Genomic DNA, 27,757 nt, shown 5'->3' on the forward strand with positions numbered 1-27,757 from the left:
GCCACGCTTCGGACTCGGTGGCTCGCTGCGCTCGCCACACTATTCTATTCTCAACTCCACGCCGACGTGGATAGTAGGGGAATGAAAAGGTCGGAGGACGCGCACCGCCGCCCCTCGCGGGCTCGCTGCGCTCGCCACGCTTCGGGTTGGCGTCTATCGTGGGGTGACGACGGGGACATCTATAATGTGAAATGGGTCATATTGGCCCATTTCACATTTTTCAAATTTTTTCACTATTTCAATGTTAAAAAATATTTTAACATTGAAGCCTATGGAAAAATCGGGGGCATCGCGTCGGGACCATTGTTAATGGTCCCGACCGACGCGATGCCCCCGATATTTTACCTTTCCCGACACGATTTCAATGTTAAAATATTTTTTAACATTGAAGCCTATGGGGAAATCGGGGGCATCGCGTCGGTCGCGTCGGGACCATTGTTAACGGTCCCGACCGACGCGATGCCCCCGATATTTTGTCCTAGCCGGCCAAATGGACCTGATTTCAAAGGAAATCGGGTCCATCGTATGGATCGTGTACCTTAACTTAAAGGTACACGATCCATACGATTGTGGCCGTGCTAGGAAACAAGTACCGACAAAACTCTGATTTACTCCATAAATTATAATTGATAAATTAATGTAAGCAAATATCAAACAACCAAGTTTCCTGACAAACAGATATAACTACGTTTATCATAGATATTCTGTATTTATCCTTGAATGTAAAAATTGCACATAAATCCTGCAAATGTTTCTAGTAGTATGATATGGTGCCAATAGAGGGGTAGATGGGGTATTTAATACCTGGGCCTAGGTTTGATATAACGACCGAGTGGGGGCCCCTTTGCCTGTTATCAGCAGCTCTTTTCAACCCAGCACATGATGTCATATGACCAGTAGTCTTCATTCTTCCACCCATCTCCTTGTAAAATCCCTGCAGTTCATCCTTCCTGCCTGGGGTGTCACTCTCTGCTGTGGTATTTCTACAACAGTCTGGTTTGTATATCAACATTGAGATACAAGCCAGACTGTTCTTTAAGTACCACAGCAGACAGCGACACCCCAGGCAGAAAGGAGGAACTACAAGGATTTTACAAGGAGCAGGGTGCTAGAATTAACATTAGACCAGGGAGAAGTTTAAAAGTGCTATTCTTTCTGTATTCTATTCTAAGGGTGCATGGCCACACCCCCTGAGAAGTACCTGGGCTCGGACAGGCTCTCTACTGCCCAGGATGAGACGGGTGCCATCTCTGTTGCCGCCTCTTACAGAAGAATGGATAGACATGCACAAAGATTGGTTACTGCTAAAACAGAAATCCTCTATTAGGGGTGTATAAAAAAACAAAAACCAGTATTTGTCCCTCAATTGTGGCCGTTGTCATGTACATATTATTACAACACCGTCACTGCACAGCACATTTCTCATTGTGCAATGTGCGTGATCATAGTTGTACCTTTCTCTCTTAATGCGTATAAGGACTCAGCTGTTCTGAAAATTTGAGGTTTGTGACTTCTTAACCCCGTGACCTTAACTTCCAATTGATTGAAAGCCTGTAAAAGTAAATTAAAACCAAAGGTGTGCAAGTATGCTGAAAATGGGAAAGTGGAATGAAATTGCTGATTTCCAACCTGGGGCCCGTGCTGCTGATACATCCAGTCTGGAAGACAGATGAAAACATTGATTTCTGTCATTTTACTTGTCCTGACAAACTCCTTGCTTGATTTATGTTTGCAAAACTGCTACGGCGGTATCCTTTTGCTGTTGTGTCCTATAATGCCTTGTTTTCCCTGAAGTCGTCGGATGAGATTACTTGTAATTTTTAGCTCCAAATCGAATTCTGCTTTTCTGCAAGTATTCATTTTTTACTTCTACGGAACTACCATAAAAGAAGAATTTCTAGAACACCCTTTCAATTTGAAACTTACATAGTTTTTCTAAAATAAAGTTAGTAGCCCGTTCTATTTGTGTTAAGCCATTTAACGCACTTTGCGTACAACTAGGCCTTAAGCTTTCTTGATTATAACAATACCTATTAAGTTCTAAAGATTTAAATCGCTACTTCAAAAAAAATTTCTAGTGCTGAACTGTTGTGCTGACAATTATGCGCTTTGGGGGATTTTGCATAAATTCACACCATGCCTTCACTAGAAATGGATGGATGCAAATTTGGGGGATGCAGAGACCTAGACATTTTGACTGCATCTATGTTTACAGTTTCTTATATAGGGCCCGCATACATTACTGCATAACTCGCATGCCATACCCGGCCAACTACCCGCCATTCTCACAGGTGGTAAAATCACAGTCAGTACATTGAATGCACTCCTTTTGCATAAAATGTATCGTATGCAGCGCCATTGACTGCAACGGGATCCAACAAATCCTTGTGGCAGCCGTGGCGATCTCCTGATCCGAACTGATGCGCACGGCCGCCGCCAACCAGTGATGATTAGTGGATGACAAGAGAAGGAGGAGCCAGCAGCCAAATCCAAAATACGACCCTATCTCACACAAGACACTACTAAATCTCTTATCCATGCACTCATTATATCCCGCATCGATCATTGCAATAGTCTCATAACTGGTCTTCCCAAGAACAGGCTCACACCACTGCAATCTATTCTAAATGCTGCTGCTAGGCTGATCTTCCTAGCAAGGCACTCATCGTCTGCCGATCCACTCTGCCAGTCTCTCCATTGGTTGCCTGTATTTTACCGTATTCAATGTAAAATACTTCTACTCACATACTGTATAAATCTATTAACCATACTGCACCAGCTTATGGGGAGATTCTCTAAAGCAGGAATGCGGAAAAAACCCCGTTATCAGGGTTTTTACCGCATTTTGAAATGCAGCAAAACCTGCACGATGGGTTTTCGCTGCGGGGGGGTATCGCCAGCAAAAGCTAGCGATACCCCATGGAAGCCTATGGGCTTCTTAACGCACCCACGCCGCCCCGAACGGATCCCCGCCGCCTTGTGCCGACAACCCCTCCCCCCTCAGCTGTGTCAAGGCAGCATAGCACTGTGCTGCCTGGACCTGTGACCCCCTCCTCCTTTTACTGTATCCTCTTCCGGGTGCAGGGAGGAGGAGGAGAGCCCACACGCATGCAGCAGCCCCGGGTAATGGAGGGAGGGGGGAGCCGCCGGGACCTGCAGCACATCGCCGGCAAGATCGCAAAGGACAGCTTAACACAAGAGCTGTCCTTTGCCATAATTATCACATATGTTAGAGCATATGTGATAATTAGGTCTGCGGTAGCCGGCGATGTGCGGCGGTAAAGGGACGCGGATGTTAGAGCATCCCCCCCCCCCCCTATATCTCTTTACATATCTCAAAATATCTCCCAAATCGACCATTCCGCTCTGCACAAGATCTGCGTCTCTCTTCTACACGGCTCACTAGCTCACATTCACTATTACAGGACTATCATCGGGCTGCTCCCATCCTATGGAATGCCCTTCCACGCCCAATAAGACTCTCCGCTAGTCTACAAACTTTCAAGTGTTCCCTGAAAACTCACCTCTTCAGGCAAGCCTATCATATCTAAGTTCTACACGCATAACCATCTGAGGCACTTATGTATTGTTTACCTTCCCTTCCGGACCTGTAACTTGGTGGGACTGCTATGCTATTACTGGTGCCTGTCCTTGTGTTTCCCTCCTATATCCCTATAGATTGCAAGCTTGCAGCAGGGCCATCTAACCTCCAAGTCTGTCTGTTGTTACCCAGTTTGTTTTATCACTGTCTACTATTGGAAAGCGCAACGGAATCTGCTGCGCTATATAAGAAACTGTAAGTAAATAAATAATAATATGCACTCACTGATGTCAAAAAGGGTAGACTCATTTGCTCAGGATACAGAGACCGGACTGGAGCAGGAAGAGACCAGTGAATACAAAGTTGAACATCTCTAGCTCTGGTGGAACACTTGAGAACAGCTCAAGGCACAGTAATATGCCACAGCACAGTGGTTGGAAATATGCTGCCCTACAGTGTCCAACTCAGGGCCCATACTGCACATTTGCTGTGTATCGCCATAGGTGCTTCAGAATTTGACTCCGGCCCCCAGTTGTCTGCCAAAATACATATGTAGTAATGTTTCTGTAAGCTACCACATCCTGGCCCTTATTCTGATCGGTGCGGCCGGATCCGATTATGCGGCCAGGACCGTGCGTGCGAAACCCCGCCTTCCATACGGATCGCGTATGGCCGAACGGACCGCACGTGTATTTTTCACGGAATACGCCTCCTCCATCTCAGGGAACCTCCCCCATCATTCGATGGTCGCAGACCATCGAATGCAGGACCGAGTGGTCCACCAGCTCCCGCAACCTCAGACCACACGGACATTTCTCCGTGCAAAAGCAGGGATCTGGGCGGGCAGCTGACATCGAGCGATGTCATATATCCGCCCCCTACACGTGCGTCACGGCCGCATTACCATACGTACGCCCAGCGTTTGCATGAGAACGCCCATGAAACGCGGGGCGTATGCATATGGTAATGAGCCCAAATAGCCCTTCACACCCCTCTCCACCCCCTGTTCGGAGTGTTTACATTTCATGCGGGATTTGGCCGTACGCCCCGCTCGCACATGCGCAGAGACGCCTCTGCACATGCGCAGACACAAAACATCGGCGGCACGAACGCACGCGGACATTACCGCACCAACCAGAATAAGGGCCCCTGTTATGATAATCTCTGCATCAGATTCACTGGGGTACATTTACTTAGTTGGGGTGTAGCCCATAGTAACCAAACAGATTCTACTTTTTTTATTTTGCACCTACTAGAAGATAATGGGCAACATTCCATCACCAGTATAACTCTCATCTTGGTAAATTTACCTCGCTGTGTCCTATACATTATATTGTGGTATTCCTTTTGGCAGTTGTATAGTTTGCATTGTGTTGCAACCGCTATTTCATACCTGTTTCTACCAATAGATCATGCTTTATGGCCGAGGGGGGTGGGGGCAGATGTAACTTGTGCAGAGAGAATTAGATTTGGGTGGGGTTTTACTTCAAAGTGATATCTATATTGCAGTGTAAAAATAAAGCAGTCAGTATTTTCCCTGCACAGAAACAAAATAACTCTCCCAAATCTAACTCTCTGCACATGTTACATCTGCCCCACCTGCATTGCACATGGTTTTGTCCATTTAAGAAGGAATTTGCCAGAACGAGTCATAACCCCCTATAAGAGGGAAATTCAACAGTGCCAGGTTTTTACTATAGTGCAGGGTTTTGCAATTTAATTAGGTGATTTCTGAGACTGTTCCTTTTTTTTTCATCCCCCCCCCCCCCCCCCCCAGAGCAGTCTGATATATATATTTTTTTTCCTACAATCGTTATTTTTAGTTGAAATTATCGGTACTTTCTCTGGCACCTTGACAGACTAGTAGCCCTGCCACAGATAAAACAAGTCACCCTTCAAACAGAACATAGCCCACAGCATCTCGGACTGAAGAAGGTCATTAAAAACGTACGCTCCTGTATTCCATCGTCATGCAATTTCTTTTACAGTTATTTCAACGAACAGTCAATTAAAGGACTACAGTATATTGTCAATTAGTAAATTGCCAATGAATACAAGGGATCACTTAGTCCGTAACCGAGTATACAGTCAAGTTTTTATAACTGGATAATTTAATACTTTTTTTTTTTTTTTTTTAACGATTCATCTATAATTCATGATTTAGTCTGCATTACCCTCCCACTGGTTGCAGTTGGGACTGTCTGACACTTTGATATTTCAATTTGATATTGTGACAGAATAATGTCACTATACTGCAGTGTACCTCTGTGGGGGAAACACATGCGGATGTCTTTTCCTCCTTCCCCAAACTGTTTCTTTTATGTATAAAGAGGCGTGTGTGTGTGTGTGTGTGTGTGTGATCTATTTCTAACTATTATTTATTTCTATGCATGTACACACACACTGTATGTATGTGCGTATGTATGAACTGTACATATATTTTTAAATACACACACACACCTGTGTGTGTGTGTGTGTGTGTGTGTGTCTTTGTCTGCCTCTCTCTCTATACATATACCTCACATCTAACTTGTGTATTTATTTTATATGTAGCTATATAATAAATGTGTGTTTATATACGTGTGTGTGTGTGTGTGTGTGTATATATATATATATATATATATATATATATATATATAATGTGTGTGTGTATATATATATAATATATATATATATATATATATATATATATATATATATATATATATATATATATACAGTGTGTGTATATATATATATATATATATATATATATATATATATATATATATATATATATTTTTTTTTTTTTTTAAATAATGGAATAAATAAATGTTAGTGATCATATGAGACATTGGTTCCACTGCACATATAACAATCACATTATATATTGTGTAAGGGAACAATGGGCCCAAAATCCTTTAGAAGGTCTTCCTTACTGTATGTTTACGTTAATTACTCTGAATTTTTTTTTTTTTTTGTATTATTCCAACGTCATCTAGAATAGCTTTGTAAACAAGCAAATATTTTATTTGGAAGCATTTAAATATATGAATTATATATAAAGTTTTTTTCCTCTAAAGATAAACACAGTAAAAGTCCCATTATATTAGTGTTGATCACTAATTATAAGCTTTATTTTTCAGTGCCGTTGGAAATTTTTCTATACCCACCCTTGTAGTTTTTAACATAAAAGATATTTTCTATGTTTTAACAAATTGTTCATTATATTGTTTTTTTCCCTCATTGTGGGTAGATTTTGTTAAACTTTCTTTTTTTTTTGTTTTGGCAAGAAAAAAAAATCCATTAGTTATTTTTGAAGCTACATTTTTATTGTAGAAGCAAAAAGCTTAGACAATTTAGCTAATCAATAAGATGTAGAGACGTAAGAAGCTCCACGAACGCAATGATACTGAGAATATATTTTTTTTTTTTGTAAAGTGAACTGGTTATACAGTGTACAGTGTGTGTGTGTGTGTGTGTGTGTGTGTGTGCATGTATTTTATATATTTTATTTTTATTATATATATATTATTAACTGTAATATAATTATAAATTGTTCTGTTGGTTTGCACCTTGTAAGATCTTCAGGAGCAAATAAACAAAGACAATTCCAACTCTCTTTCCCTTTGATGTTTAATTCAGTATTGTAATTCACATCGACTCCAGCAGAAATATTAATAAGTAATAAACAGAATCTCATTCTAATCCATATTCTAGTTTAAGTTTCGGTGACAAGCCTCCTCCTCGGGGAAGTACAAATTCTTTCTGAGGTTGAGATGATGAGCAAGGTTCCCTAAGGACCAGCATTGTGAAAACAATCTTGATTTTGTACATACTAATCTAGCCTCCATTCCTCCATCTATCATGGCACTCTGCAAAGTGCCGCTGATCTTTTATGCAAAATAGCTGGCTTATTAGGACTTTATGTGTTAATGTCTCGGTTGGAATCTAGGGTAATTTTTTTTTATTTTTTATCATCGAACGTCGTCAAAGCTGTAAAAATGAATAATGATTATCACATAGCTTTGATGAACAAAGGAAAGTCACAGCATTTTATCGGTGTCAGATGTCTAAGATCCTGGCAGCATGAGGGTAACCGATGAACAAGGCTGCTGATTTTGGGATAAGTAGCTATTGTAACGGATATACATTTAAGAAAAATAATAAAAGAAATACTGTCATCACCCACTTGGAAGTGTTTTATTGGCAGGACTAAAATTATAGACCTAAGATTCTTTCATTTGCGACATTTTTTGTAATAAATGGTTATCAAGAAATGCCAGTGGCAGTTAATGGGATTATTCCGCAGGCAACATGAGCAATCATCTAAATCTCAGAAGCGCCACTCAAATCCTCCTTATTTAACCTCATGCTGTACTGTATTTTAATTATGTTCACTTCACTGGTATTATAGAGTGCCATTAGATAACATAGCCTTTTTTTTTTTCTACTAATAAAAAAAAGTTGTACGTTTTATTCTATTGCACCGAATGCTATTCATTTTTATAAACATTAGCGAATTCTATCATTCTTAAGTATCATCATTAGCTGCATGTTTATTTAATTTTTTTATTATTTTATAATAATGCTATAAATTTAACAATCGTCAAATCCTGGTTACAACTGCTGATCAGAATATCTCGCAGCAGCAAACCTCGACGGCGATTCCACTTTTGATGTTAAATAGGACTAACGCCATTATACTTGATAATGAATAAATAACACAAATGTGGCGCTTTCTGTAACAACCAGCTTGATCCGTCTGGAACGTGAGTGAGACTAATGAAGGCAAATGCATTTACTTCACAAGCACATTACGGATTTAGTATTTTTTTTGATCATTTTTTCAAATGTGAAAGCTATATTTAAGCATTTCTTTTTTTATTAGCAGTTCTGTGTATTGGGAGCAATTATAGTGCACAAATTGAGTGTAAGTTTTCATCTCGAGATCATCAGAAATGTACATTTAGATTATGCTTTGTATAGCACAGTCCTTTATGCTACCAAACCCGTGGTTTATCATTCTTTTTGTCTTTATCGTCTGCATTACTTTGTCCTTTTTTTTTTTCTTTTATGAGTGTATTCTGCTCACGGTAGTAGTGTGACCAGTAAATCCGTAGAATTGGATTGCATATTTATAATCTGTAGGTTTGTCTTGTGGTTTATTGGCAGGAGATATCTGAAATAACACAAAACATACATACAGTACACAGTAATAGAGGTGCAGTGTGTCGCCTTTTGTGCAAATTATTTAAAATAATATTATTTGTATTGGGAATTTTTTTTTTTATTATTGAATTTGATGTAAGGTAGATTTAGCGTTGCAAGTGTTTACAATTATTTGGGCCTCCTTGTTTTGCATGCTGTCACAAATAAAAAATGAAAAAACTTGGGGGGTGCTTCAAATTCATTTGGGCGGGGACGAATTCGACCCCGCTCCAATGTTTCGGGCTCTGCGCATAGTATTTTATGCACAAGTGCAGCTCCCCTTTGCGAATGCCAAGTCATGTAGAGTCATTCGCAAGGATCGGGGTGGACAGCGGCAAGTATGGGGGTCGCCCATGGCAACGGCCAGAATTTTATAGGCATCCCCATGAAAATGTTCCCATGGTTGTGTGGGCGGGCTGATGCCTGCTGGGGGCGGTGGCTGATGTCACAGGAAGCCAGCCACCCACCCTGTCTTTGGGCAGGCACAGGCAAATAGAAGGCAGTTCAGACTGACTTTTATTTGATAAGCCAGAAGTCATTCGATAGTCGGTGACCATCGAATGATTTCTCCTGCAGCAGAGGCATACGAGGGGATGTCTTTTCATTACACATCCCCTTCATCCCTGAGGAGAATCGGCAGAGGCGGGGTATTTGGTGGGGCAGCGTCTATGGTGCTCGGTAAGCTGTGACCCTTGCAGCTTACCGAGCAAACTAGAAACAGGCCCTTGGTCTGCAGACCGATCTTATACCCCTTTCACATTGCACTTTTAATCCATGTCATTGTCTGGTCATGTATTTGTATGTCACTGTATATGTGTTGTAAGTTAATTTTATTCTTTATCTAAGATATAATTAAAAGTTAAATTTTAAAGAAATTCTGAATAAGTTGTGCCCCCAAAACCAGAGAGTACTGTTCTGTCTGTCCTCGACCTGTGTACAACCCAGGTTGTTGTCATGTTGGTGGTGGTATGCTTTTATGCAGATAACACAAAGGTATGCACCATTGTAGACATACCAGCAGGGGTAAAACAAATGGTGGATGATCTAGGTAGACTAGAGGAATGTTCAGGAGCATGGCATTTACAGTTTAATGCCAAAACATGCAAAATCTTGCACTTGGGTCTCAAAAATTCCAAGGCTAAATATATAGTATAAATGGCACTATAATGGAAACTACTGAGGAAGAGAGGGATCTAGGTGTCACTATTTCAGGGGACTTAAAGGCAGGTAGGCAATGTAACAAAGCAATGAAGAAGGGAAGTCAGATGCTTGGTTGCATATGTAGAGGTATCAGCAGTAGAAAGGAAGAAGTAATAATGCCACTGTATAGGTCATTGGTACGACCTCATCTAGAGTACTGGGTTCAGTTCTGGAGGCCATATCTCCAGAATAATATAAATACATTAGAGACTTTACAAAGAAGGGCAACTAAAATGGTGCATGGCCTACATCACAAAACGTACCAGGAAAGACTAAAAGATCTTAATATGTATACTTTGGAGCAGAGAAGGGAAAGGAGGGACCTGATAGAAACTTTCACATATATCTAGGGTTTTACCAAGGTCCGGGAGGTAAGGGGTAGTGGACAAGTGGAATAGCCTCCCATCAGAGGTGGTAGAGGCTAAAACAGTATCCCATGCTATTTAAACATGCATGGGATAGACATAAGGATATCCTTACAAAGAAATACGGATCAAATAGGGTTTGAGCGTAACAATAGTGGTTAAAAAATTTGATGGGCCCAATGGTTCTTATTTGTAGTCAAATTTTATGTTTTGTTTTGTTTTTGCAGTTTCTTTTTTTTAATCCTTAATTGGAGTGAACTGTGCTCCTTTCCTGATCTCTGTATCAGTGCAGTGAGTGATTTTACTTTCATATGGAGTTGTTGTTTTATACTGTATTATATACACTAGATATATACACTAGATTATCTTGTTGTGCGGAACTTGTATATTGCATAGCAGTGGACAGCACAAGGAAACAACCTGGATGGCAGACCTTGCTATTTTACTGCTTGCACAGTATAAACCATCAATGTCATTGATTTTTATTTTTTTTAGGGAAAGAAAATGGGTAGAAAAGATGCTTCAACGACGAGAGCACCAGTCGATCAATACCGTAAGCAAATAGGTAAGTTGTTTTACATCAATATTTCAGCGCACACATAACTTGAATAGATCCTATAGAGGTTGTACGTACTATTTTTTCCATCAATCAATTCGAGTGACATGCATCCCAGTTCACTTTGCATGCTACTTAAATAACAAGGACTCCATTAAATGTATTGCTTCTATGTGTAATTGTGGGCATGTTTAAGCGGCTCAATAATTCATTACTAATGGGCAGCTGCAAGACCAGCCACACCTTCATTCAATGTCCGCATTGCTACTGATCTCATCATTTTCCATAGCGTGTCAAATGCATGACGACAATAAACATGCATCTGGTTCTAATATAATACATATTACAATCATGGTACTTGTTTCCTAGCACGGCGCCCGTCGGGTCCCATCGCATACCTTAACTTAAGGTATGCGATGGGACTCGACTGACCCGATTTCGGGCTTTTTAACAGCTTTCCCGACAATGTAAAAATCGGGTCTATCGCATGCCATTATAATGGCATGCAATGCGACCGACCCGATGCGCTCGCCACACTTCGGGCTTACGTTGATCGTGGTGTTGCGTTAACAATGGGGGGGTATACAATAAAAAATGGGGTCTGGGGGGCATTTAACATTGGGGCCAATGTAAAATCGGGTCTCAGGGACCATTTAACATTGGTTCCAATGTAAAAAATCGGGTCGTCTGGTCAATCACATTGCATGCGATGCGATTGACCCGATTTTTGCAACCCGATTGCATACAATTAAAATTGGTGGCGCCGTGCTAGGAAACAAGTACCACAATCATTTCTACATACGTATAAACTTGTCCCTCTTTTACATAGTGCTTTATTCATTCATTCAGTACATCAGTGAAGCCAGACTGGGGCATCTTGTGACTGGTGAGGGGCGCACTGGCTGACACCATCTGAGGGAACTCTGATATTTTGGTGTCAGCGAGCAGTATCAACACTGTTTTCTTGTGCTGGGACTCAGGAGAGATACTGGGGCTGCCTGGCATGATGGGATGTGTCACGTCCTCAGTATTTTCCCTCCAGTGGGCGTGGCTGTACACAATGGGGCCACACTACAGATGGAACCTTGCTTATCTAGCTGGTTTGCTTCCCTTCTTGACACGCCATTACCGAAGCCCTCCGAGAATGGGCGGCATATGCGTGTAAGACGCTTGCACACCTCATTCGTGGAAATGGACATGTGAGCATGGAAGGCGCTGCACGTCCACATCCCCTCTGAGAATGGGCGGCATATGCGTGTAAGACGCATGCACACCTCATTCGTGGAAATGGATGCGTGAGCATGGAAGGCGCTGCACGTCTCCGTCTTGGCGAACGTCACACCAAGACAGATCGCTATGGCTAGCCAGCTAGATAAGCGCGGCTCCATCTTTACTCTAACTATGATTCCTCCACACGAGGTGACCCAACCGATGCCTCTCTTACCAGACACTATTTAGTCACAAGCTAGTTTATCTGCCATTTTTGGTTTCAGACCGTAGGAAAAAATTCATGCCTTCTTGGGGTAGACCTATAGAGATTCTCGGCCCATTCTCGGCCAGGAATAGCACCTCCAGAAAATTTTGAATAAACTGAAAATATGTCTGATTTTGTTCATTTACGAATGAAAATCACATCCAAAACCACAAGTACAAATCAATAGACCATCGGCCAAACTTACCAGGACTTTACATAGCACCAGGACAAATTTACTATAATTTGTATGAGGAAAGATGGCTGGTTATGCTTAGAAGGGGGGACCCCACGCCATTTTTTTTAACCTTTTCTTTACTTTTAGATACAGAAGCGTTGAACGGATCTGACTGATCCGTGTGATGCTTTAAGGTCGTCCGTGTTTGGCTGCCAATTAAACTCTGCAGCCAAATCCGAATGACGTCACCATCCGAAAATACAAATCCTAAGAACTCGGCAGCTTACGAAAAAAGCCGCATTCTCGGACCGATCCCTGTCGTAACTGGCCAAATTTCTGATCTGCCAAAATGGCCGATCTTAGTAAATTTCCCTCACAGAGGACCAGATGCACTAAGCTTCAAAAGTGATAAAATGGAGCGTGATAAACAGCCAGCCAATCAGCTCCTACCTGCCATGTCCAGACAGCTGATTGGCTGCTGGTTTATTACTCTCCATTTTATCACCTTGAATCTTAGTGCATCTGGCCCACAGTGTGATCAGAATGATATTCTGTTGCTAAAATATTTTTTAAGAATATTCTATGACAATCTCTATGAGCTCACACAAATTCGGGTATAATAACCAGCGGACATAGTTCATGATTTCGTCAGTAATGGGGCTTATCTCGTTCTTTCATGGACAAAACCACAATCCTCCTTCCATTAGCATCTCAGGATGCCAGTAACAGGATATATCAGTACGGCATTCAGTTGCGCTGGGCATACGTGACACGGCAAGCTGGGTCACACAAGTGTTTTGATATATGAAAGAAGCCAGTGTGAGGCTCATATCTCACAGATGAATTGTATTATTGCACTTTCACACCTTGTATTTATGTGACCTGCAGCCTTGCCTAAATCTTCAAACAGTTCTCCCCAGGCCAGAGGAAACCATGGCTGTGCATAAGAGATTTGTTACTGCTTTAGAGAGTTTCCTGCTGAAATCAAATGTACATTTAGGGACATACATTGTTTGGGGATTTCTATATAACTGAAGAGTATTTAGGGGTAAATTTACTAAGATGGGAGTTCTATTGAAGATAGGATGTTGCCGATGGCAACCAATCTATCAGATTCTATGTATTATCTTCTAGAATCTATTTTGGTTGCTATCGGCAACATCAATCTTCAATAGAACTTCCATCTTAGTAAATTTACCTCTCAGTGTCTGTGAAGCCATACTTCAAATTTTTTTTTTTTTTCTAAAAAAAAATGTTTGTGTCACTTGCAGCAGTAATATATTTTTTCTTTGTACCTGAGGATCCCATCATAGGGCCTTTTAATATATGGGCCGATTCAGGTCTGTTTGAATTCGGCCCCTCTTCTGATGGTGTCTGATCTGCACATATGCAGGCCCCATGGCTGCGAGCACCTTTGGAACATTTTACCTTCACCGAGGTGCTCAGAGCTTGAGTGACCGGCAGGGGGAGTTCCGAGGTGGACCCGTGGTGTTACATGGGCATTTCACAAAAACGGTGGGTGCTCCCATAGAAACGCTGGGCACGCCCATCAGAACGCAGGCGTTTCCAGGGGTGCTCTGGCGGGCACATTGCGTCGGTGCCCACCCCAAATTCGCATCACCACAATCAGCCGCGGAGTGGTTCCAGCGGCGGCTGCGAGCGCAGGACAGAGGAGGAGAAATCTTTGATGGTGCAGTAAGTAACCATTGAAGGATTTCTCCTCCGTTCAGTCACTAGTGAATGGTTGTGTACCTGTACCCTTCCGTTCACAGCCGTGCACATCGGCTCGGAAGGCGGGGAGACGTGCGTTCGGCGGGGCAGCGTTAACCTGCTTGCTGGGCTCCGACCACTACTGCTTTTTTTTTTTTTATAGCAGGGAGAATAATCATAACATATAAGTGGCATAACTACGGTAAGGCAGCCCCAGCAGCCGCTTGGGGGAGCAAGCGGCAGCGGGGTCTGTGTGGGCGCCAGCACCCGCTCGATGCACTGACAGGCTGCTGCCTGCTGGCTGAGCACCAGAAGCTGGTCAGCCATGACAGAGACGACAAATCTCCCCACTGATTTAATTGACTGTACAGAGCCGGCTATTGGCTATAGCGCCACAAACTTTTTGGCCGGGGGCAGCAAAATTTATAGTTACGCCACTGAAACATATTATTCTAGGTTACTTAAGGACAGTGTTCATCCTTTAACATTGTTGTCTAACATAAATAATTATTTTTCTATCTTGCCAGCCAGCCAGCCTGGCATGGTACGTAGATGTACTAGACAAGAGGAATTAAAAACAACTTGTCAAAAAAGTTCAGCTCGTCTTGGCCTGTGATGTTATTGGATTATTATAAATAAGCAATCTTGTGTCATTAATGTGTATTTTACCTTCATAGCAGGATACGGAACACAAATTGCCGGAACCTTTTATTTTGCTCTTAAGTCTATTCTATAACAGACTGAATCCCGACTAGCCATTAAATGTAATATGTCATCTGGAAGTTGAGAATCCTATCTGAAAGTTCCTCTCAAGCACTTAATGCTGTGTAATATTACAGTATACGTTCTTTGCCAATGTATTATTAGTGACAAATTGCCCCACTTGCGAAGATTGAAAAAATGTTAAAATATAGATTTTTTTTTTTCATTTTAATGCATGTAAGGGTGCAATGGCTGTACCCCAAATAACTATAATCATAGCTAAGCACCCTTTTTGTAACGCATTAGAGGTTTTGTTTTGCTGCTTGTCAGATAATTCCTAGCTCGAGATAAATTGGAGGCAATTCTTCAGCGCGTAACATTTTAAGAACATTTGAGTATGTAAATTGTCATACAAATATTCATCATAATAATACTCGCAGACCAGCGAGCACTGCTAAAATACATTATAATTGAAACCACTTTTGTAAAAGAATCCATGGAAAATGTTCTGGCTGATAGACATAGGAGATGCAATTGTCAGAATGATTATGAACATATTATAACACTTTACTGTAGACTCACCCACTTCTGTCTCCATTTTCTACTGCAGTAAATGGTATTGAGTTTTATTAATCGATGAATCACCTTTCTCATGAGATAATGAAAGCAGACCTACAATAAGTTAATGAATTCATTTAATAATAATGTAAAGTAGTTCTGCAGCAGATCAAATCGTTTGTTGCCTGGATATTCCTACAGTTGTATTTAAGTGTATAAAACTTTGATTGCAAATCAGATTAATCTATAGGTTTAGGAGTATATTCAATTCGAGTCTGTTTGTCGAAAAACGTCAGTTTCTGACTTTTTTTAAGTCTAATACATGCCGCCAATCCATGTGCTTTTGTTGAAAACTGGGTCAAATTTGACAGGTTTTGGCCGTTTCCGACAATCTTAATCTGACTTTAAAAAAAAGTCGGATTGAGAAGATGAGGCAGGGAGGACGGCACTGGGTGAGCATCAACAGCAGCTCATCCGGCGCCGTCCTCCCTTCTGCCTCCCATCCACCATCCACCATCCTCCTGCCTCTCACCCTGTCCTAACGCCGGGCCTGGTCAGCAGCAGCAACAGGAGCTCACCCAGCACAGTCCACCGTCCTTCAGTTAGTCACCTGGTCCTAGCGCCAGGCCGGGTGAGCAGCAGCAGCCACCAAATCTGACAGCAGCAGGAGCTTCACCCGGCACAGTCCTCCATCCTCCAGTTAGTCACCTGGGGCCAGGCCAGGTGAGCAGCAGCAGCCACCAAACCCGACAGTCGGATTTGGCTGCATTGAATAGGTATTGTTGGATCCATTCCGAAAAATGCCTGTCGGAATGGATCCGACTTTAACTGAATATACACCTTAGACTAGGTATAAATATTTGGTTATAATTTAATTTGATATTACAGGGTAATTGGCTCTGTAGAGGAGTGTATAAGGGCAGTGTCTAGGTCCTTAATCCAAGTCTACACACATCTCTTCTGGTGAACAAAGAAAAGTAATGTTCTACCGGCAGCAAAAAACCCCCCACAAATAACCTCCCCTATTCAGGGCACTAACTCACTTCTTCACCCCCTGACAACTAGTCTGGATACTAAAATCTGGTATGCACAAGACCACAATTTCAGGAGCGATATCGCCAACAATTTCCATTGAATTCCCAGGCGAACAATGCATACACACTGAACGATATCATCAATGATATGATGATAGTATGTACCCAGTGATCTCGTTTGCATTGGAACCTGGCAGAGGTGCCGGCATCTGACAAATGCATACACACTTGCCGATACCGGGTACAATGAGCAACGGCGGGGTGTGGGGATGAGGGGGCCATGGCTCTCACTAGAGATATCTTTCTTCATCCCACATGTGCAGATAGAGGACAATGCTAATGCGTGGGAGTATGCATCATTAATGATAAAGCGCGTAAACACTAGATGATGTGTATGAAAATATCGCGTAACAATGGTCGTTATTGTGCATATCGTTAACTATATCATCTAGTGTGGACTCACCTTACCACCATTTTGGTTTTCAGATCGCAGATAACACCATCATAAATACAACTGATTAATATAACCTAACAAGATGCAAATCTGGCAAGCATCAAGACTCATTAAATTGTTGTTAGTGCTTAGGACTGTACTGTGTTAGTTTGACCACATAATTGTTGTAGCACATTAATTACTATAAGATGGTCGTCAAAATAACATATGACAACATTGCTTTCACATTCTCTGTTTTTCTGCAATTATTGAAAGTACATAATACAGATTTAATACATTTTGAGGTCATTTTACCAAAGCTCTTTAAAAATGATTATCATTTTCTAGGATGCAATGGGAAACATCACCTATTTAAATTTTTTGAAGCTTTAATGAATTGACTCCTTTGTCTGAGCCAAAACTCTTGTGGAAGTGGGAAATATATTGGTTGTTTTTCATTTTAGTTGGTGGTAAGGAACTGCTGCCAGAATGTCTGGGAAACACAAATGACTACTGCCAGGATATTCGGTCACTGTGCTCAGCCCATGCTTCTCCTTCTTGTTAAGTATGCAGCAGCTTGATGACACAAAGAGCATCATCAGGCAGAGGCATAATTCCCAGGCGGTTCCAAGGTGCCCTTTAAGATATGCTGGCCATCTGGTAAATGCTTACAAACTTGCTGATGCCGGTTGCAATGAGCAACGGTGGGGGGTGGGGCTTGCGCATTGTGTGACTATGTCAAGACATCACGAAGACCTGCCCACACTCTGAAAGTCCCTTTGATGTTCTGTGATCGGATAAAAACCTGGTTGGAGACACCGTTTTTATCCGTACACGTAGACGAGTAGTTTTATCCACCTAGGGGTTCTAGCTGTCATAGGCCAATAAAAAAATGGCCACCCATATCATATTCAGCTAACAATCTCTTACCAGCTGGGGCCTCAGCTCCATTCATATTGCCACTTACAGCCCTAGCAGTGCTGGCAATGGTGGCAGTGGTATCAATCACAGCCTTGGTGGTGGAGCCAGTCACCTCTCTCACAGGATCTCCTCTTCCCAGCGTCCCTATCTCGGAGACACCAGCAATCCTAGCAGGCACCAGTGCTCTGATAGTTCCTGGGACAGATCTCACAAGAACTTGCTTGGCCACCAACTCCAGCAGCACCAGGAAAAGCTCCCATTCCACCGCAATCTAAGGTGCTTATTGTGCGCACCAGGACCCAGCGCCTAATCAGCTTATGTATCCAGTGTGTGCAGCGAGTGTACATTAAATTTGACATGGGTATTAACCCTACTTCCAAAAGACCTAGAGCCTGATTTGTACACCATGCCTATGTTCACGCAGCTGAGCATTTATCAGTAGACTGTGTACGCGACATGGCACTCTGTCGATGCCAGCTGCAATCAGGAGCAAAAATATAGTGCTATTGGTTGTTGACTGGGAGGAGGGCCCCAAAACGGTATCTTGCTTAGAGCCCCATGAGGACTAAAGCTGGCCATACACGTCCAATTTTCCCACTTTTCACCCGATTCCGACGGGTGAAAATTGTCCAAATCGGATGTGTTTGACATCTGATCCGATCGGATGCGCGATCCTGTGTGCATCAGATTGGTATCCAGAGATCGCAAGTGGTGCACATATGCTAAAGGACCGAATACAATGTATGCACCTCGGAGTAGTTTGTGAGGGCCTTAACTGTGCCTCAACATCAGGCTCAACATCTACTAAGCAAGGATACATAATTGCGCAGTGGAGTGGCGCCCCTGTTGTCGCCAAGTTGTGCTCTTGCTCCTTGGCATGACTCTTCAGGATATAGAAGCACATGTACCGATGACCAGCCAGGCTATTTGGAAAGCTCATGAATGTTCCTTTATAATACAGTAACCATGACCCATCACATTTCAACAGTTACTAAAAGACACAGAACCTGTTGAAAGCAAGGGATCGTACACAGCTGTCGCTCATGTGATAATATAGTAAATAACATCATAAAACGAACAAAGCAATCTTTTAAAGATTTCCCTTCTTACATACCGCTGTGTCCTGCATGGGTGCACGAGAGCTCATCGACTTTGATAGAGTCCGCCGGTACTGGTGTGGAATGGGATATCCTATGTACAGCACTGCAAACCACTTGTGCCACCTTTATAAAGTAAATGATAATATCAGCATGTAGTTCAAAGGGACAAACATCATCCTCTGAGTCCACCAGTGTGGGAAATTGCACGGTCCAGCATTGCGATTAACTGTATGCATTGAGTTGACAAGTAAGACCAAATAGTCCAGCAATTGCAGATCAGTGGATTGGAGATCCCAACATGTAGCGGAAGCATCTGTAGGTGGACATCCCCTTTTGATACTATATTGAATTGTGGAATAAAAGGCGGTTAATTAAATGCTGCATTCATACCAGTATTTAAAAACATGCCACAGTTTGTAGGAGCTGCAAGACGTCTCTTAGGAATGATCCTCTTAAACAACACTTCTAAGTGAATAGTTTATTAGCGGACTCCAATGTGTTATACGGGGGAAAGTGACTGGAGTTTATTGGAAATTTAATTACACATCACTATTAAAAGAGCAGGAGTTCAATATAATGGAAGCTATATCTGTACATCCTTATGCATCGCTCCAATGATCACGTTGCCTCTTGGATACAGACCAAGCTGAATTCCCAGATGGAGACGGAACATTTCTCTATATTATATCGACATTGCTTTTTACATTCATGGTGCGGAATAAGTTATACTATGGACGACTAATTCTTTCCTCGCTATTATCTTTAAGCTCAATTTTGTTTAACCCTTTGATTGCAAATTTTGCTGTGCGAGATATGCAAAATATCCGCTGAAAATGCCAATGTCGCTCACAGACTGTTCTTTTTTTGGCGCAATGTTTAACATAACTTCAATTTGCCGGCAATAACTAAAGTGATTCATATTACTCGACTTTGACCCTTTTTAGCAGATATTTTGCACATCTCTCACAGAAATGCTGGCACTGAAAGGGTTAAAGTTGGCCGATTTGTGTCGATGTTGGCCGATTTATAAATAGATATTAATCAATGTTTTCCATCCAGTTCTAAAAACACCGATTTGCTAACAAAGATTTGCCAACATTTAAAAATGATAATAAAACTTTAACGGTCAGTTTAGCCCTGGGAGCCCAACATCGATTAAAATCAATTAACATCAGCCCAAAATCAACTTTTAGAACGATGTACGTTCAAGTCATTCAATGCATTTTATTTTATGTTTAAAAAAATAAAGATATTTACTATCGTTCGTTTCCGTTAAGCGCTCGTTATATTATATTTTGGGACACGTCTTCTCTTAAAGAAAAATAACTACATAACCATAGTAACCAGTACCGCCGAGTTATAATTGAACATATTTTATTCAAAGTTTGGGGAAATTAACGATTTACCGGCACATAAAAGACCCCAATAAATAAATAAATCCAGCAGCTACCCCATTTGCAGGTGAAAGGCTTGTCTTTCATGCAGAACCAGCTGTATTTTCATTGAAGGAACAACAGTTTAGGAAGCTTTTCTGCATGTCTCTATTTGATAGCATAATATGCTGCTAAGCAGCTTAAGCGGCATTCAGAAAATAGCAATGCATTAATTTTTAAAGCAGAAAATGCAGGCGGAAAGCAGCCCTGACACATGATGATAATGAGGTTGGATATTGTAAAGTCTGGCGAGGAAAAGCACAGAGGAAAGCTTTGAAATATGAACATTCATAAAACAATAACTAGATATTCGCATGATAATGAGGCCTGGACGGGAACGTGAAGAAGTGGAGGGACGGCAACGGGGCTCTGGTGGAGGCTGATAAATTCTGAGGCTCATAGCTAGAAGCTATTAGGCTACTGTCATTTTGTATGAATAAGCAGGGGTTACAGACAACCGTTTGACAACGCTAATAAATGTCTCTTTTGATGATGTTGCAAATGATTTTACCATATGTTTCTGGAAAGACTTAATCCCTAGATCAGTGGTTGCAAACTGTGTGCCTAGGCACCCTGGGGTGCCTCGGGACACTTGCAGGGGTGCCTTGGTTTGGTGGACCAGGATCGATTCATATTATTTATGGGAAATGTAACCGCAGTACCAGTGCTTGTGGCTGCCAATCATAACATACGAGGAGAAACGGAAGCAAATCCTGTCACCATATAACTGATATATAAACACAGTGTGCTTAATTTTAATATTTTTTCTGAATTTCTTAATAAGAAACATTAGGCCTAGGGGTGCCTTGAAAACATTCTGATGCTCTAGGGTGCCATGATTCCCCAAAAATTTGGGAATCGCTTATTTAGATGATTACCATGATGCTCTGTAAGAGCAGAACAGTGGGCTGCAAATGGGCAGTGTGGTATGGTAAAGCACCTGTGAAGAACTTTACCACATTTGTCTCGGTAACAGCCCAAAAGTTGCTGTTACTTTGTTCTGTGTGCTTATTGCAAAAACCCGATAGCAGGCCTTATTTCAAGTCTGGAAGTCAATGCAATAAGGTTCGGGATTTCCGGAGGGGCGGGATACCGGCCAATCATTTACATGGAAAAACCATGCCTTGTAAATAATTGGTGCTTTTAAAAAACATCAGAGATCAACCAGCATCCAGCACCTCTGGCAATCTCGGAGCCTATTACATTTCTCTGGACGTTGGAGTTTCTATCGCTGCTGCTTTACATGGAAGGTAATGCAGCAGGAGGGCTACACCTCCTGTCTGCATTAGTGATCCAAGCTGCTTCCTAGGATCCAGCATCAGATTATCTTCAACTCTATCAGCCAGCTGTATGACCCATGTGGTCTCACTAGCTTGCCGCCGTAGGTCCTACCAAGAGCCAGGAAATCTATCATCCTGGCCTTGTATCTACCACAAAATAGCAGCGACATTCCTCTGTTGTGGGAAACGGAGACTGTCGCTGCATCCTCCCTGCACCCAATCATTGGCAGTCTGCTACTGCTCTGCATTGTTGATCTGCACCGCACATGCGGGTCCTGCACAAATGAACTAACATCTGTACTTTACCGCAAGCACCACTATTCTTCCGGGAGACGAGTCGGGCTGTGTTACTTCTGCTTTATAGGTTACAGATGGTGAGACATCTTTTTGTCTACCTTGCTGGGGGTGTGGTATGAAAAGTCACCAATCAGAATGTCAACATGAATATTAGGTAGGCATCGAAATTTAACGTATTGACACCAGAATGTTGACATATTATTATTTTTTTTTATTAGCTCTAATCCTACCCCTAAAAAGAAAAATTGTACTGTCAACTTTCTAATGTTGACATGCTCAATGTCAGCATTTTGAACATGTCAACATTTGTGATTGTTGACTCTTCACAAGTCAACTTAATGTTCATGTCTACATTCTGACCTGACATCTTACCTGGAACCCCTTTTAAAATAAATAAGGTAGAACTGAAGACTAACCAACGTGGAGACAGATATCCACCACCTTCCTGTCCATATTTTTATTGCTGATCAATTTATAAGGATTAGGAAATTATCAATGGACAGTAGCTTTTCTTATCACCGCTTATTGCACCAATAAAACTGTCATTATTGAATAAGAACGTAATGAGAAGTTGGGATGTTGCCATCAATAACTGGAATTCGATGATTGCTTCCTAGCGACTAATCCTTTCTTTGATTGATGCCAATCCAGCCAAATGGCCAAACTCAAAGCTCTATGGGAACAATGATAACTGATGGAAAGTTTCTTTCCTTCCTTTGTGGCATCTTTGTGATTATAGCATTGACCGAAATTATGGAGGCAGATTTGTTGGGATGTCAAAGCCCCCAATGGATTTCTAACTGCATTCGAAAAAGAACCTAAAACCGTCTTGAGTGGTATTTCTTTCTAACATAACGTACTACTGTATAAGGTACTGTACTGTAGCATAATATAGAATTGTGAAATTAGCATTCATATAAAAATTCATTTTATTGAGCTATTATGACAAAAACATTTGTGTAAATAAATAAGCCCGATTTCATGTTTCGGTACTTATGTAGTATCTGGGCTGCCGATTTCAAAATCGGGTCGGATCGGGAGATCGCATCGCATCGCATGCGACCATGCGATTCGATGCGATACGATGCGATGCGATGACCCGATTTTTCCATAGGAATCAATGTTAAAATGGACTGAGTCCATTTTAACATGGAATTCAATGGGAAAAATGGGTCCTTTTCATACCCCTACTATCCAAGTGGGCATGGAGTTGGATATAAACCTGTGGCGAGCGTAGCGAGCCACCGAGCCCGAAGCGCGGCGAGCGAAGCGAGCCCCGCGAGGGGACGAATACCGTCCCCTCGCGGGGCTCGCTTCGCTCGCCACGCTTCGGGCTCGGTGGCTCGCTACGCTCGCCACAGGTTTATATCCAACTCCATGCCCACTTGGATAGTAGGGGTATGAAAAGGACCCATTTTTCCATAGGAATCATTTTAACATTGATTCCTATGGAAAAATCGGGTCATCGCATCCGATATCGGATGCGATGCGATGCGATGCGATATCGCATCGCATCGCATCTGATTGTATGCCTTAACTTAAGGCATACAATCAAAAAATCGGCAGCCCAGATACTACATAAGTACCCATGTTTCAAAATAAATTAAAACCCCAATACCTTTTTCTGCCCAAATCCGGATCTTATGGAGCTGTGGATTAGCTAGAAAATGTTACCCGAACTTCCATCATGACTTCTATGGGAACGGAAGTCTTTGGTTTAGCCGAGTGAATTTTGTTACATTTAGAGATTCCATCCCCCCTGTTCCCCTCTACATGCTGAAGCTACCTGGCGCTTGGCACACCGAGCAGTATGCTATCTTTCCAATTAATTTACTCTGTACAGACTTTATGTCTGGAAAAAATGTTAATTGGACCAACACGAATATGAATATTTGGTCTTTAGCGATATTCTTGAATCTGAATGGTCTCTTGTGGGTTAATCATTTCAGTAGCTGTTATTAGTACCCCGCAAAAAAAAAAAATCCATGGTCTGAGCTTGATTAGTGATTATGCCCATTATGGAAACTGAAGAAGGGAATTTTTCCTATTGCAGACAAATGTGCTGGTTTTGGATTACCATTTGGAAAAAAATAGAGTTAAATGGGAACAGATCGGTATTCTCTTAAAAAAAAATAATATATATATATATATATATAATATTATGTTTTTGAATGTGATATTTAATAAACATTTTAATACTGACTGTCTTTAGTGATTGCTACCTTTTCAGCACTGAGCACATTCTACTGGCTCTGCCGCCCACTGCGCAGCCCTCACACTAACCTCGCTGTCACCTTTTCCGTACCACCACCATAAAATCAACATGATGCAGTGTTAAAGTTTTCAGATCCACCTGGAGCAGTTTTCTCTTAGAGAAGAAGAAAGTGAACAGCAGACAGATGGAGCACACTGATATCCTGCTCCCTTAGTGACTAATTATTAGCCTATTTCTACTGGATTTCTCTGCTCACAGTCTTATCCCCCATGAATTTACTAAACATTTATCCAGTAATCATGCCGAATAAAGATTTAATTAATTCATTTTTTAGGTCCATTTCCAAATATTGAAAGTTAATTGATAAGAGTGGCTATTCACTTTATACATTTAAATCATTTCTATATTATCTCTGCTTATGTCTAATATGTGGAACCATTCTGTGTTTTCCATGGACTAATGATTTGCAAAGTATCTGAATAAACGTCTCAACATCACATAATCGACGGTACAGAGCATGGTTTTAGTTAATATGTTTGATTTGTTTTATATATATATATATATATATATATATATATATATATATATATATATATATATATATAAATAAACAGGTTGAGTATCCCTTATCCAAAATGCTCGGGACCACGAGCATTCCGGATAAGGGAATTTACCGGTTTTTGGAATAAAAGTTTGTTCGGCATACTTACCTGTCTCCTAGTGGTGCCCGGTGGTCCCTCGGAGTCCACAGCAGGACTTCAGCATCCTCTCGGGCGTCTCCAGCGGTCCCAGGAGTGCTTTGCGCGAGTTCCCGATACGTCACCGGTGCGCGCACTCACGCAAAGCACTCCTGGGACCGCTGGAGATGCGGTTAGTGGGGGGGGGGGGGAGACAAAAAAAAGTTTGAATTACTCCAAAAAAAAACAAGGTTTTTTTGTATAATTCGGATACGGGATGCACGGATAGGGGATACTCTACCTGAGATTTTATATATATATATATATATATATATACATATATATATATATATATATATATATATATATATATATATATATATTCTATCTACTTCTCACCTCTATGAGATGAAGTACTCACCTCTATGAGATGAAGTACTGCCACTGGCCACTCGAGGGACCAAATTACTCTTTTGTGTGCTAAAAGGTGTCATAGCAGAAAGTGAAAGCTATTTTTGCAGGGACACTGGTCTGTTGTAACTTGCTGGATATGTAGAGAGAGCGAGAGCTGTGAAGACAGAGATTGGAGGAAGGAGCAGTTAGGGACTGGGGGTGGGGTGAAGAGTGTGGGCTAAAAACTGTCACAGCTCAAAGTGAATGTATATTACAGAAGCTGTCATTTTGACGGGCTTTGAACTAGTTAGTGTAATATTATTGCACTTGTTCAGTGCAATTCAGTGATTAGACAAAATTGAGCTAATGTGTCTAGGGAAGCCAATCCCGGGGCATTTTTTTTTTGATTCCTGTGATTCGGGATTGAAAAATGCTCAACCGGATTTGCTTCCCTAATTAAAAAAATGCCCCAGCCACCCTGCATATTCACTTACATGGGTGGGAGCAGCCGGCTGAGTGCGCAGTGCCTCTGGGGGTGGCATGTCCACGAAGAGAGCGGGCGTTGTGGCCAGGGAGATGAGCTACCTGCAGATGACCAGAGGGTGGGCAGTGTGGCTGGGGGGCTGAGCTATGGAGGGTGGGCAGTGCGGCTGGGGTGCTGAGCCGTGGAAAGCGGGCAGGCTCAGCGGCCTGCCCAGCATGACCTCTGACAGGTCACGCTGCACAGAGCCACACAGCCATGCACGGGAGAAGCCGGGCAGTGTCTGAGCAATTGCTAATCCCGAAAGTCTAATCCTGAAAACCTGGGATTAGAAAGTCCGGTCCTGGGATTGAAATCCCAGCAATTTTGGGCCCAAATCCCTGGATTATGCCGATCCCGAGATTGGCCACCCTAAATGTGACCCGATTTGCAGCAGGGGCTTAGGGTTACTAGATGTGATAAGGGGGGAATTTATTAACACAAAAAATAAATAATAAAACAAATAATACATGACTCTGGTTGTTATGGTATTAAATCATTAAATCATTCAATTCACACTTGTTGGAGAAGTTCTATTACATTGTATGGTATTTTATTACACTGTATGGTATTGTTTTGTATGGTATTGTAACGTAAATGTATTATATTGCAGAAACTAGAACCAACTATGCTAATAGTCTTGCTGAGAAATTCATTGCCAGTACAGGTTGAGTATCCCGTATCCGAGTATCCGTTATCCGAATTATTCCGAAAACCAGACATTCCAGAAAGTGAATAAAAAATATTTTTTTTGCTAAAAACTCACTGGGGACATATGTAACAGCACTACTGAGGACATGATATGTAACTGGCACTATATATGTACAAGAAAATGATTGCTTGGCCTTCAAATTCAATATCTGAGATAGTACACAAATTTTGTTTCATGTTTTGAAACCTTGTTTTTTGAACAAATAAAATATATTTGTGTGTATTTTATGTGGTAATAAAATATATTTGTGTGTATTTTATGTGTTTCTACAGCATACATGCAAGATACTTCAAAATACATAATTGAAATATTAAAATATTCCGAAATACGGAATAATCCGTTATCCAAAATTCTCCTGGTCCCGAGCATTTTGGATACGGGATACTCAACCTGTATTTACTGTCGCACAATTAGTAAAACCATTCCATTTGTGGGGAGTCAGTCCCCCCTTTCCGTTAAGGAGGGTACCCTTTAGACTATATGTATACCCAGCGACATCTGGCATGATGGGGACCCGGGGATGTCCTTCATTGTCCTGCATGTACGGAGGATGAATGTGATGAAGCGCTGGAGTGCGTTTTGTCAGCGACATTGTGCACAAGCGCACTAGACAATACAGTATTTTGATTTTGGCATTCTAGCCCACTGGAAATGGCAAAAACATTATGAATATTGTCCAGTGGTTAGCCTGCTTTACTGTCCACCATCCCAAACGCAGGCCAGCCGCTCACTGCTGTTCTTCTGCATAGCATTCAATCAATGCCGACATATTTCTCTGGAAGTTCCAGACACTCCCCCAATTCTCTTTCAGATTAGCAGAAAAATGCCAAATTATTGCACATGAATGCACCGCAAACCCTGGATTTTGTGTAATCAGAGAGAGGCCAGGGAAAATAACCCGTGTGCTTATTAACTGGGTTGAACCCAGGATTGACACGGATCACAGTGCAGTGTAAATAGGTAACCCAGGTCATCAGACCCGAGACCTAGAAGAAGCCTGCTCTTAGAGATGATCTCATCTTCCATGTGCAATGATGTGACCAACCCAGGAATGAGCTGCCCGTGTGAAAGGGACCAGAGCCAGGTAACATCCTGGTAGGACCAGTCTTCAAAATCCTGGGGGCGACCTGGCATTTATATCTGAAAGGGGTATCGGTAATGTCATTGGAACCTGGTACACCTCTTCCAATTGCGTTCTTTCTGCCTCCTGCCTCTGTCGCATCCTCCTCTCACATGGAAAATGGTTATTAATATATTGATGACACAGTATC

General features: G+C 41.8%; 1 protein-coding gene across 1 annotated transcript in view; it reads left to right on the forward strand.

Annotated features, from left to right (window-relative positions):
- TRIQK (triple QxxK/R motif containing) overlaps positions 1-27,757 on the forward strand; it is a 91,536-nt gene that overhangs the window by 31,685 nt on the left and 32,094 nt on the right. Inside the window, exon 3 of the mRNA XM_083187066.1 lies at positions 10,792-10,861. Within this exon, the coding sequence (XP_083043192.1) occupies positions 10,801-10,861 (61 nt within the window). The 5' untranslated portion in view covers positions 10,792-10,800. The remainder of the gene's footprint in view (positions 1-10,791; positions 10,862-27,757) is intronic.

Source organism: Crinia signifera, chromosome 5, assembly GCF_055691185.1.
Source record: "Crinia signifera chromosome 5, ASM5569118v1, whole genome shotgun sequence".
Lineage (NCBI taxonomy): Eukaryota > Metazoa > Chordata > Amphibia > Anura > Myobatrachidae > Crinia > Crinia signifera.